At 39.8% G+C, this 13,226-nt stretch overlaps 1 protein-coding gene across 29 annotated transcripts in view; it reads right to left on the bottom strand.

Annotated features, from left to right (window-relative positions):
* Positions 1-13,226, bottom strand: part of FN1 (fibronectin 1) — a 78,985-nt gene that overhangs the window by 22,066 nt on the left and 43,693 nt on the right. For 9 of the 29 annotated variants that reach the window (XM_017534956.2, XM_017534960.2, XM_017534962.1 and 6 more), the window contains exons 25-33: positions 11,890-12,162; positions 10,585-10,767; positions 6,790-6,879; positions 5,323-5,592; positions 3,813-3,929; positions 2,959-3,123; positions 2,268-2,423; positions 1,151-1,264; positions 47-316 (exon numbers count right to left, since the gene is read on the bottom strand). In XM_017534956.2, coding sequence (XP_017390445.1) covers positions 47-316; positions 1,151-1,264; positions 2,268-2,423; positions 2,959-3,123; positions 3,813-3,929; positions 5,323-5,592; positions 6,790-6,879; positions 10,585-10,767; positions 11,890-12,162 — 1,638 coding nt within the window. The remainder of the gene's footprint in view (positions 1-46; positions 317-1,150; positions 1,265-2,267; positions 2,424-2,958; positions 3,124-3,812; positions 3,930-5,322; positions 5,593-6,789; positions 6,880-10,584; positions 10,768-11,889; positions 12,163-13,226) is intronic. The other 20 variants (XM_017534965.1, XM_037740782.1, XM_037740780.1 and 17 more) reach the window with 3 other exon arrangements.

The following is a 13,226-nucleotide window of genomic DNA, read 5'->3' as shown; positions in this document are numbered from 1 at the left end:
AAGCCGCTGCTCCCATGGGCACCCGGTGGTGCGATTAACCATATACCTGTGGACTGGGTTCCAATCAGGGGCTGGCTCTCCATATCATCGTGCAAGGCAACCACACTGACTGTGTACTCAGAACCCGGTCTGAGGCCTTGCAGCTCTGCAGTGTCTTCTTCACCATCAGGTGCAGGGAATAGCTCATGGATTCCATCCTCAGGGCTTGAGTAGGTCACCCTGTACCTGGAAACTTGCCCCTGTGGGCTTTCCCAAGCAATTTTGATGGAATCGACATCCACATCAGTGAATGCCAGTCCTTTAGGGCGATCAATGTCTGTTAGGCAAATTAATGGTAAGAGGTTATGTGAAAAGCAAGTTGTGAAATAAGCATTTTTATAACATGCAAAGCAGTTTTGCAGATACAATTTTCTTTGGTGAATTAAAGTCCATTTAACCCACTATCAAATGGAAAATTAATTAAACACTTGCTTAGTTTTTCTTGGTTTAGAAAATATGCAATGTTGCATCATTTATTAAAACATAGGTATATGTGAGATAAGCAGATACCCTGCAAAATGGCCCCACAGTGGGGATGTATTTATATTAATTTAAAGATATTCTACCATGATTTGATTTTACAATGTAATGTTAGTCTCATAGACCTGGATTTTCTATACCTTGGAAGTGGTAAAGCTGATTTGTAATGTCAGATTCAAATAGTTATAATTCTTCTTAAACTCTTCTTTTCCCCTGTCTATTAAGCATTTATATTACACTCTGGTCCAGTCATAGTCCTTTGAATGCCCCAAACATAACAGCTACACAAGGTACACTTACAATCAACTTTACCATCCAGTTGTAGAAAATACAGTCTAGAAAAATATTTTGTAGATTTGCTGTAGGCAAATAAGATTTCGCTGAGGCCATTTGAGCAAAAGAAATTCAAAGCACAGCAACTAACTATCGTAGCTTCACAGTTTCTTTCCCTGTAAGTTCCTTGCTTGGCACTGAGAAGGAAAACATGTCTGTAAAGGGCTCAGCTCAAGATACAAACTAACCAACAAGCGGACTTTCCCTGTGCATAATTGCAAAAGACATGTGGCGAGCATTCAGACACTCAGGAACAAAATTCAACTTTGAAAGTGGAAACCAAGCAGTAGTTACGTACTGGTTACTGCAGTCTGAACCAGTGGTTGACTCTCGCCGTTTGGATTCTGAGCATAGACACTAACCACATACTCCACTGTGGGCTGCAAGCCTTCAATGGTCATTTCTGTTTGATCTGCAGAGAGAGTGAAAAGCAAATGCAACATCTATGTCATCCACTATACAGTCATCCAAGCGGCTTCTGGAATTTGGTAGTAAACATACAGTGGCCTAGAATTTTTATTTGCAGAATTGTAACAAAAATATGGAAGAGTCAGACTTTGATTTCCTCTTGGACAAACCTGTTCATTGCTAATACAGATTACCACATGGGAGTGAAGTCACATTCAAGGATAACCTCTAAAACTTAATATGGTGTCCCCAACAATTAGTGACACTACTCTCAGAAAAAATGAAAATTAACTTGACTTTAATCAATTGCCTTAAGATCCTATTTTCACAAGTATTCTACCTAAAAACAAAGACAACATAGCTAAAAGGATCTGAAAATGTTGGTGATGTCATTTCTCTCTTCTTAGTGTGGATTTTAAACAAAACCAGAAGGGTGAATCTGATAATTTAAGATGAACATATCACTAAATAGAACTATCCATGTAAAACCAGAAATGCACTTATCCTAAAACTTCTACTGTGAAGAGGGTTGATAACATTCTTGATTCCTGAACTCATGAATGGGGAAAATGATGACATATGACAAGAAATACATAGTACTCACAGCAAGGTAGCCATTTATATAAAAAAGAATATTAGGTGGTCCTGCCCCATCTATCCTGTTATATATGAGATGCAGATTATTCTCCCCCCTCCACCACTGGGATGGAGTCTCTTACTCTGTCACCCAGGCTGGAGTGCAGTGGTTCGATCTTGGCTCACTACAACCTCCACCTCCAGCGTTCAAGCAATTCTTGTGTCTCAGCCTCCCAAGTAGCGGGGACTACAGGCACGAGCCACCATACCTGGCTAATTTTTTGTGTTTTTAGTAGAGATGGGGTTTTAATATGTTGGCCAGGCTGGTCTTGAGCTCCTGACCTCAAGTGATCTGCCCACCTCAGCCTCCCAAAGTGCTGTGATTACAGGAATAAGCCACCGTGCTTGGCCAAGATGCAGATGATTCTTACCTGGACCTGTAGTTTTAGTTTTTGTTGGTCCTGGTCCATTTTTTGGAGTGGTGGTTACTCTGTAACCGGTAACAGGGGAACTTGAAGGCAGCCACTTGACACTAATGCTGTTATCCTGAACATCGGTCACTTGCATCTGGGATGGTTTGTCAATTTCTACAAATAAAAGCAAGGAGAAACCAGTGAAGCCCCAGTCCTTGGAGACAAGATTGGACAAGTCCTCCTGTCTAGGTCTGGTACACATTTGAATGATCTCTTCCTGAGAAAGGTATTTTCTTCTTGAAAGAATACAGAGAGAACTTTTAGAGGATGGGGCATGCATCTCAATACCATTGCCTATTTTTGAGATGGCTGCTTCATTCACAAAGAAGCTACATTCCACAAGCAGGTGTCTGTCTTCCTACTTTATCAACCCATCCACTCTTCTCCAACAAATATTTATTGAACACTCTCCACGCCTGTTTTATTGCAGACATGAGGAATATATCAACAAAACTGACAAAACTTCCTGCCCTTAGGGTACTTCCTTCTTTATCTGGCTCAAAATTCTGTTAGCTGCAGGTGTCAGCTGCAGGTTGTTGTCTTATTAAAAAGGAAAATCAATTCTACAATGAGAAAAATACCATGGGAGAACACTGTAAAAACTATCTGAATAAATAAGGTGGTGTCACCCCAGAGTAGAAGTTTGTACCTGTTCGGTAATTAATGGTAACTGGCTTGCTGCTCGCGGGGCTGTCCCCACGGCCGGTGACAGCATACAGAGTGATGGTATAATCGACTCCAGGTTTAAGGCCACTGATGGTAGCTGTAGACTTGCTTCCAGGCACAGTGAACTCCTGGACAGGGCTATTTCCTCCTGCATGAAAAGGGGTTAGTTCAGAGTGTGAGGGGCTTAGAGTTACTTGGGTGTTACTGAATAATTGAATCACCACATTGATAGCAGCATGTAAATCAAATCTTGCTTATTCCCTTTTAAAGAGCGCTAATAATAGGTCTTGAACAGAAAGGGGTATTTATACACGTCGTAATCCTTGGTAAGTGTATAAACATTGAGAGAAAATTACAGTCAACGCTATTTTAACATTTCAGCTTTAAAATGTCACTGAGTAGCATTACAAGAGGGAAGGTTAAACCCTCAACCCAGGATTGCATGCACTGCCTCCTTTTTAAAAAATTTAACAGAATACATTCCTGTTAAATAAAATTTGGAAAATACAGAAAAGTAAAGAGAAGAAAATATAAATCCTGACCTCAAGAGTGTCTTTATTTCCACCACTGATAATATGTTTGTGAATTTACAATCCTTTTTTCTTCCTCTCAGCTCTGCCATTCCCCCTCTAGTTGTATTATATGAACAACTTTTTATTTGGGTTTCAGAACAAATTAGGTTGTCTATATCTTCCGTATTTTCTTGGAAATAAAAAAGGGTTCCACTGATGGGACTTGCTAAAGTGTCTTTAATTCTGTGTTCACTGTGGGGATTTCAGGTTATCCACAATAGAGCCTGATTGAATCAGAGTGTAAAATAGCATTTTACTGCCGTACCTGTTTCTCCATAGGTGATCCTGTAGTATCTCACTGTCACAGCAGGAGCATCCCAGCTGATCAGCAGGCTGGTGGGGGACGCAGCAACAACTTCCAGGTCCCTCGGAACATCAGAAACTAGAAAAAAAAAAGGGAACATTTTCACATCCGTAATTTTCAAGCAATACTCAGATTATTCTTTGCTCATTTTTCAGATAATTGTCTTAATGATTCCTTCATACAATAATGTAAATACTATGTGTAATTAGCAGAATTTAATATTATGACAAATTCAAAATAAGGGGTTACAGAGCCCATCTAAATTGTGATAAAATGATTATTTCAAATTTAGGGAAGGGCTTTTTTTTCCCCTCAACTTGTTATTTGGAAAAATTTCAAAACTGCAGAAAAGTGTAAAACAGTAATACAAGGCCGGGCACAGTGGCTCATGACTGTAATCCAAGCACTTTGGGAGGCCAAGGCAGGTGGGTCACTTGAGGTCAGGAGTTCAAAACCAGCCTGGCTAACATGGTGAAATCCCATCTCTACTAAAAATGCAAAAATTAGCCAGGTTTGGTGGCGGGCCCCTGTAACCCCAACTACTTGGGAGGCTGAGGCAGGAGAATTGCTTGAGCCTGGGGGGCAGAGGTTGCAGTGAACTGAGATCATGCCATTGCGCTCCAGCCTGGGTGACAGATCAAGACTCCACCTCAAAAAAAAAAAAAAAAAAAAGTAATACAGTGAACACCTATGTACCCTTTCCTTAGGTATTTGTCTCTCACTTAACAACTGAAGACTAAAACACAGACTTCATGATGCTACTGCTCCCTTAAGTACTTCAGCCTCTATCTGCTAAGAACAATGACACCATTAGACTAAAATTACATTTTTAAAGGTACTCTGAAACAGTGTTCAGTTTTCTACTTTCTTTCTTTCTTTCTTTCTTTTTTTTTTTGAGACAGGGTCTCGCTCTTTCACACAGGCTGGAATGCAGTGGCGTGATCTCAGCTCATTGCAACCTTTGTCTCCTGAATACAAAGATTCTTCTGCGTCAGCCTCCCAAGAAGCTAGGATTACAGGTTCATGCCACTATGCCTTGCTAATTTTTGTATATTTAGTAGAGACGGGGTTTCACTATGTTGGCCAGGCTAGTCGCGAACTTCTGACCTCAATTGATCTACCCACCCTGGCCTCTCAAAGTGTGGGGATTACAGGCGTGAGCCACCACGTCCAGCTAGTTTTCTTCATTTTGAATAAAACTTGTGTTATTAGAAATGCATAAATACCCAAATCAGTTGAGAAATTTTTTGAGAGAAAAAAATCACCTTCTTTACTACCACTGTGCCCGGCCTTCTTTACTATATTCTAAGGGAGATTTTTCTACACACATTTTCACTTCCCTCTCCATGTCCCATGACCACCATCTAATTTTTTTAAGAGCTGATGACAGGCAGCAGCAAGTGACTTTACAGAATATACCAACTGGGTAGGAAGTCTTCTGAGTTTCTTTGCACACCAGAAAACAAGTTACCTGTTGATTGTTGGCCAACCAATGGGGGACTTTCCTCTCTGCCATAAAGAGCAATGATGCTGACCACATACTCTGTGCCAGGAGTGAGGTTGGTGAGGGTGATGGAGTTCCGAGTGGGGGGCACCCGATCTTCTCGAGGTCTCCCGCTCTGATGCTCGGGATTATGGCGGATCCTGTAGCCAGTGATGGTGGCTCGAGGAGCAATCCAGTGCACAGTAAAAGAGTTGGCAGTAATATCAGAAAAGTCAATGCCAGTTGGGGAATCAAGGCCTGTTTTCCCACCAGCGAAAAAAGAAAAGACACCACCAGTTTAGGAAGTGAGGAAGGTGTAGAAGAAATTAATGTACATTCAACAATTCGGTCCTGTCTCATCAATACCATGATTTGCCATAAACTTCAGATTAAGATGTACTGATTCTAAGCTACACATGTGTTTTAAAATCATAAATTGACTCACTTCAAAATAGCCAACTCAAGCATCCATTTTTTTCTTTTGCTAAGTAATTCAAGCAATTTTTAGGTGTTATTACAGTAGGTTTCTGTGTCACATTTGTAGATAAGTGTTCAAGATATTCTGAGAATTGACATTTTCAAATTTCTCAGTGTTCAAGTATCCTATGTTTCTATCCTGTAAGTGTATCCTTCCAAGTAAAGCAAGATCTGCCCACTGTCAAGGTAAGTGTTTGATTCTCAAGGAAGCCTCCTAAGCTCAAGGGGAAATTTATGTCAACAGAGTGGTAATGATGCCAAACACAAAACTTTCTAAAACTAAAGACATTATCCCAGATAAATTACAATGCTGATAACTCTTCATGTATTGACATTTTTGAAAAATGCACAAAAATTCAAAGTTTGTTGTAAATTCAAATCACTTAGTCTCTGAGACTTCCAGCAAATTTCTGTTTCAGTTACACCCTTTACTAGTTCTATTCAATAAAAAACCAAACTAAGATACCATAAGTCCTTTTTAGAAGCAAGTAGACTATAAATAAATCAATGGATATACTAAACTGTACGTTTTTAAAGAAAAAATTAAAAGAAGCGTTCATATTTAAGTACATCATATTTATGAGATTCAAATTTCTTCTTGTAAATTCATACTTTATTAAGTAGAAAAAACCGTAAACTTGCTGGCTTAGTAAAGGAAGAAAAATAGATGACAATGAATGTTGGGTTAGCCAGCCACATATTGAAAAGGAATGTCCACTAAAGCTAAATAACAAAGATCTTCTTCTTGGGAAATGTTTTTTAAAAGGACAGAGAAATTTCTTGATTAATTTGTTAGTGACTGAAAATCTAGGTGATTGCTGAATATCTTTTAGTCTTTGAGACCAGTGATACTACTGTGATGACACAGGTACACATGCCACGACCACAAAAAATGGAGATGTATTTTTAGATGTAGCATTTCATTTGTTATACAAGATTGGTAGGCAAAAGCTACTGGATACTGACAACAACACTCACCTGTTTTCTGTCTTCCTCTAAGAGGTATGCTCTCGTGTTGTTCGTAGACACTGGAGACACTCACTAAATATTCTGTACCAGGCAGGAGATCTGAAGAGGCAAGTGGGACTTATTTTAAAATTGTGCTGGAAAGCATGAAAAACCAACGCACACCTAGGACTATTTCAACTGATGAAATATCCAAATGTCCAGTCCTATCACCTACTTACACCTAGTGAATACTGCTATCTGGTGAACATCTATAATTAGTTGATAAGGAAGGGTCACCTTGCCCCATACTCTCTCAAAGCCCTGCCCTCAGTTCCACCTCCGAGTGTGACTCAGCTGGATTTTGAGTGAGATGAAGTTGCTGCCGCAATGTAATATTTCTCTTATCCACCTGAGAGTATGTCTCTGGAGTGCACGTGATAATTCTTGCTGTGGTGCTGTAGGTTGCCATTGATGCCTTATAACAACGCTGAGAGGTAGTTTGCTACTTTTAAAAGCAGTTTTCTTGCCATACAATGTACTGAATATATGTAAAGTGATCTGATGGGTTTTTACACATATATGACTTGGGAGACCATCACAACATTCAGGACAATGAACAAACCATTCACCTCTAAAAAATAGGGTCTACTACAATATGTCCATTTTGCAAATGAAAAAAAAAAAAAAATAACTGAGACACAGAGAAGTTATCTTCTTTAATTTACTTGCCCAGGATCATACAGTGATTGACCCAGGCCAGCACTAGTGGTCTTAGCAATTAACCTTTACTGGAAAAGAGCCACAGTTCAAAGAGAAAGCAATTGGTTCTGCCATATTAAAATGAGAGCAGAGTATTTTTTAAAAAATTAAATATACATCCCTGAGTATCTTCTTCCATTTTGAGACGGAGTTTTGCTCTGTCACCCGGGCTGGAGTGCAGTGGCATAATCTTGGCTTACTATAACCTCTGCCTCCTGGATTCAAATGATTCTTCTGCCTCAGCCTCCTGAGTAGCTGGGATTACAGGTGCCCCCCAAACATGCCTAGCTAATTTTTGTCTTTTTATTTATTTTTATTTTTTTTATTTTTATTTTTTTTTGAGACAGAGTTTCACTTTTGTTACCCAGGCTGGAGTGCAATGGCATGATCTCGGCTCACCGCAACCTCCGCCTCCTGGGTTCAGGCAATTCTCCTGCCTCAGCCTCCTGAGTAGCTGGGATTACAGGCACGCGCCACCATGCCCAGCTAATTTTTTGTATTCTTAGTAGAGACGGAGTTTCACCATGTTGACCAGGATGGTCTCGATCTCTTGACCTCGTGATCCACCCGCCTCGGCCTCCCAAAGTGCTGGGATTACAGGCGTGAGCCACCGCGCCCGGCCTAATTTTTGTCTTTTTAATAGAATCGGGGTTTCACCACATTGGCCAGGCTTGGTCTGGAACTCCTGACCTCAGGTGATCAGTCCACCTGAGCCTCCCAAAATGCTGGGATTACAGTTGTGAGATACCACGCCCAACCTCTTCTTCCATTTTAATACACAGTCATGCCATAGCTTAATGATGGAGATTCATTTTGGTAAGTGTGTGATTTGGTGATTTTATTGTGTAAACATCATAAAGTGTACCTACATAAACCTAGATGGGCTTGTAATCCCAGCACTTTGGGGGGTGGAGGTGGGTGGGTCACTTGAGTTCAGGAGCTCCAAACCAGCCTAGCCAACGTGGTGAAATCCCATCTCTACTAAAAATACAAAAACATTAGCTGGGCGTGGTGGTGCACGCCTGTAATCTCAGCCACTTGGGAGGCTGAGGCAGGAGAATCGCTTGAGCCTGGGAGGTAGGGGTTGCAATGAGCTGAGATCGAGCCATTGCACTCCAGCCTAGGCAACAGAGGGAGACTCCGTCTCAACAAACAAACAAACAACCTAAATGGTAGAGCCTACGACACACCTAAGCTATATGGTCTAGCCTTTTGCTCGTAGGCTACAAGCCTGTGCAGCATGTGATTATACTGAATACTACAGGCAATTGTAACACATGATAAATATTTGTATATCTAAACATATTTAATCATAGAAAAAGTATTATAAAAATAGGTATTATAATCTTATGGAACCACTGTCGTATATGTCAGATGTCATTATGTGGCACATGATTGATCCAAAAAGATACAGAGAGTGACATTTCTAACTTTGAACTCCTACTCACTAAGCCCACGTTTCCCTGTACACCATTTGCCCTTTAGCCTTTCTGTAAAGCCTCCTACAAAGTTTTGAAAAGTGCCAGGCTGGAGGACTAGATGCTTGGATTCTACTTCCACGTAACTAGCTGGTCAGTGACAATTTACTTAATCACTGGGGACCTCACCTGCTTCATGTTTATCTGTTTATTTATTTGGAGACAGGGTCTCATTCTGTCACCCAGGATGGAGTGCAGTAGCACAATCATGGCTTACTGCAACCTCAACCTCCCGGGGCTTAGGTGATCCTCCCACCTCAACCTCCTACATAGTTGAGACCACAGGTGTGCACCACCATGCTCAGCTAATTTTTGTATTTTTTGTAGAGACTGGATCTCACTGCCTTGCCCAGGCTGGTCTTGAACTCCTGGGCTCAAGCAACTGGCCCACCTGAGCTTCCCAAAGTGCTGGGATTACAGGTATGAGCCACTCCACCTGGCTTGCTTCATCTTTAAAAGAGGATAATAATGACTTTGCTAGGAGGGAGAGAGGCTACCTTGAGGTCATTTACAGCATTAGGGTGATAATATGGTCTTAGAACGCATGAGTACCATGTGACAGATCACTGGCTAAGCTGAGGCAGACACTGTGATGCAGGGGCTTATATATTGGGTAATGCTATAATTAGTGATTCCAGGGTTCTCTAGAACAGAAGCAATAGTTCTGGGGTTGTGGATATGCCAATATACAGATATTCTTGCCCTCAGCCACAAAGTAAGAAACTGAGATCATGGGCATGCTGAGCTGCTCTTCTCTGTATTTCATCATCTAAATTATGTTTGAAAGGTAGAGGATGTTTCAGACTAATATTTGGTAATGTACCTAAATGTAAGCTATTTTTCCCTTATGTAGAATCTTTTGCTGTTGTTATATATTTTACTATTACAGTATAGTAAAAATAATAAGAAGCACTGTTTATGCGAAACACAGCACCATCTTGCAGCCTACTCTTTTATTCTTTGATAAAAGATGTCTATTCTGTAATGGTTGGGACTAGAAAGAGACAATTTCCATAAATTGTTGTTTATTTAATGTCAGTTTTTTCCTAAGTTCTCAGCCTTCTGAGAAATCCTTCTAACAGATTCTTTTTGAAGTACAAATTAAACTTCTGACTCTGTTCAAAACAACATCCTAATCCAGCCCAAGCAATCAGTCACTTTTCTAAGTATTCAAAACTTAAATAGATCACCTGCTGACACTTTTTTTTTATATAAAAATGAGAATAAAGCACATATAGTGACACTATTTTCAGTTCTCATTTTTATCTCTAAAGATTTAGATTTAGTCATGTAATTTCTCTTGATATTCACTTATTTTTATGTGCTTATTTGGAAGCAGAATTTGTTTGAAGTCAAGCTGGTGTTTTTCCACTATGATTTTTTTAAAAGCTGTAGATATCAAAAGTATATTAAAACAGCAACAAACATTACATCTTTCAAAATTTATGGAGCTGTACATTGAATTTGGAATTTAGTTTGTAGCTTGGTTGCAGCTCTCTTGCTCTTAGCTGCTCCTACTTGAGAACTCAGAATTCATTTGCTATGCTCTGGGTTAATATTTATGGAACAGACACATTCGGCTGCTTACTTGTTAAGACCACTGCATTGTCTGAAGGAGAAATTGACAATTCTGCAACGTCCTCTTCATTTTTCACAGGTGAGTAACGCACCAGGAAGTTGGTCAAATCAAGGGATGGGGGTGGAGCCCAGGTGATGCGCATGGTGTCTGGACCAATGTTGGTGAATCGCAGGTCAGTGGGAGGGGGAACAGCTGGTTTCAAACAAGAAGGAAGACTCAGTTAATGCAATTTTAAAATTAAAGCTAACAAAGTAGCTGGAAAGGTAAAATCGATATTTCATGCATAAAGGAAACAGAGTCATAATCATGCAAACAGTCTAATCTAAATCTATTTTAAGTCATAGCGTACTACTGTTAAAAATAAAACACTACACACAGTACTGTTAGGCCCCCTTTAACCTTTTTGCCATCATAAATATATTTCAAAAAATAATTTTAATCTACTTTCAAATACATTGACTTTAAGCACATTATTAATACCATTGCAAATTATTTTATCCCAGGCTGAAGAGGCTTAAGTTGCCACACAGCAGAGACACATAGCAATACTTTCCAAAGAAATCCATGCACACAGACAAAAAGACAAGAGGGTCCTAAACCTCCCCCCATGTGAGATGTCTAGAGCTACGATTCCATTCAGTGAATTCTACTTACAAGTGAAGAGGGTTCATGCAAATTGGTTCTCAGCGTGTTTCTTTTCCCATGCAGGGCAGAGAACCTCTAAAATGTTGCATGCTTGTCCCCAGACTGTGGTTAAAGAGGTGTTTCTTTACCTAATGACAGCAACAAAACCTAGAATGCTCCCAAGTTTCGTTTTCTCCTACCTCAAAACAATACCTATCCACTCTACCCTAAATTTTGATGGGTTTTTAGCTACAAAGAAGGAACACGGTAGAGTTTATCAAAGGGTAGGAGGGTGAGCATGATGGTACATTTTGGAGGTATATTTCTTATAATTAACTGGTGCTCATTATACAACTTGGTATTCATGTTCAGCATTTAAGAAGAAAAATTCTAGGTCTGCAAATTGAATGAACATTTGCTGTTTTATATTTAACAGAGCAGACATCTGTATTTCTCCAGCTTTATATCTACTTGTAGTGTAAATGAGAGTGAACTTAAGAATACTTGCATATGCTTTCCTCCCTCAGTTTAGCAGATGCATTTGATTCCTTATCCCCCCAACTCCACCCTGTCTTAATCTTTGGACAATTGCTGACTTCTCCCTTGAAACATCCATATTTAACCAGAGTAACTGGTGGCAGCATGCAACACACCATCCATGTCTTAAACACAGAAGTTTTCAAAATTCACCCGTTTGCTGTGTCAGTGTAGTAGGGGCACTCTCGCCGCCATTAATGAGAGTGATAACGCTGATATCATAGTCAATGCCCGGCTCCAGCCCTGTGACTGTGTAGTATCCTACTGAGGAGTCCACAAAATCTTCAAAAATAGGGATCCCTTCTCCTGCCGCAACTACTGTGATGCGGTACCCAATAATGGTGGAAGAGTTTAGCGGGGTCCACCTCAGGCCGATGCTTGAATCGGTTATATCAACAAAGCTTAGGTCAGTGAGTTGGGGCACCTCTATTGAGTTACAAAGCAAAGGGGGGGAAAAGGCAAATAGAGGCAAAAAAAAAAGAGGAAAAAATAAAGCAGTGTATATCAGGTTACCGGTAGTAAAATTGATGGAATGTTAAAGCAATGATGGTAATATGCACTCTGTTTTAAATTCTCTGAAAAGGCTTCCTAAGCATCATGAACAGTTTGCTTCCCTGGGAGAATAAAGCAGGTTACAATATTCTTTTAGGATTTTTTTTTTTTTTTCATTTTGAAAACGTCCTTAAAGGGTACAATTTGAACTGTTCAGATTCCTAAAAATCATAGGCCTCTTTAGGATGTCAAAACCATTCTTAGAGCTTCAACATAATATCTGAAGTATCAGCAGTGTTTTTAAAAATTCCAAAATTGTTTTAGTAGAAAATAAGCTTGCATGAAGAAGGTTAAAAAAAATAATAATTGGCTGATAATTTTTTTTTCTCCCATACAAAACTCATGATGACCTCATAGCCATAACGCTAATGCATTATGAACATATGGTGTGAAATGTGCCCTTCAGAAGCACATTCAGGCTGAGGAAAGGCAGGCCTAAAGTCAAGGCCATTGCCACTATTTTAGTTCATTCATAATCAAAATATTTAATTAGCGTTAGTAAAAGCATTCTACCAAGGAGTTCAAAGGGTAACACAATCTGTCCAATGCCTTCAGTCTGTTATAATCCAATGGACAAACAAGCCTATCCTTAGATAGGCCTTTGCAATGTTGTCTTTGAAGCCACAAGAAAGAACACCCTGAAGGTGTGGCTTTTACTTCTTTTTTTTTTTTTTAATTCAATTTTTAAAAAGAAGGATTTGAAACTGCAAGATGAAAAACTGGACGTGTCAACCAAATGCTGTTTTAGTGCTCACATATGGGGACAAAACTATTTGATAGGCAGCTGTTGGAAATTGACATGGACTGTCAAATCAGGCAGAAATGTCCTAATGGGATGCATTTACCATATTACTTTTAGCCTGTCAGTACTGAGTACAGACACGTGACAGCGTTTTAGTACACTTCCATGTGAGCGGACAGTACAAAGTTAAAGCCAT

The sequence above is a fragment of the Cebus imitator genome, unplaced genomic scaffold (genome assembly GCF_001604975.1).
Source record: "Cebus imitator isolate Cc_AM_T3 unplaced genomic scaffold, Cebus_imitator-1.0 Scaffold89, whole genome shotgun sequence".
Taxonomy (NCBI): Eukaryota; Metazoa; Chordata; class Mammalia; order Primates; family Cebidae; genus Cebus; species Cebus imitator.
Note: the sequence above shows the minus strand (reverse complement) of the source record. Positions and strands in the feature narration are given on the sequence as shown.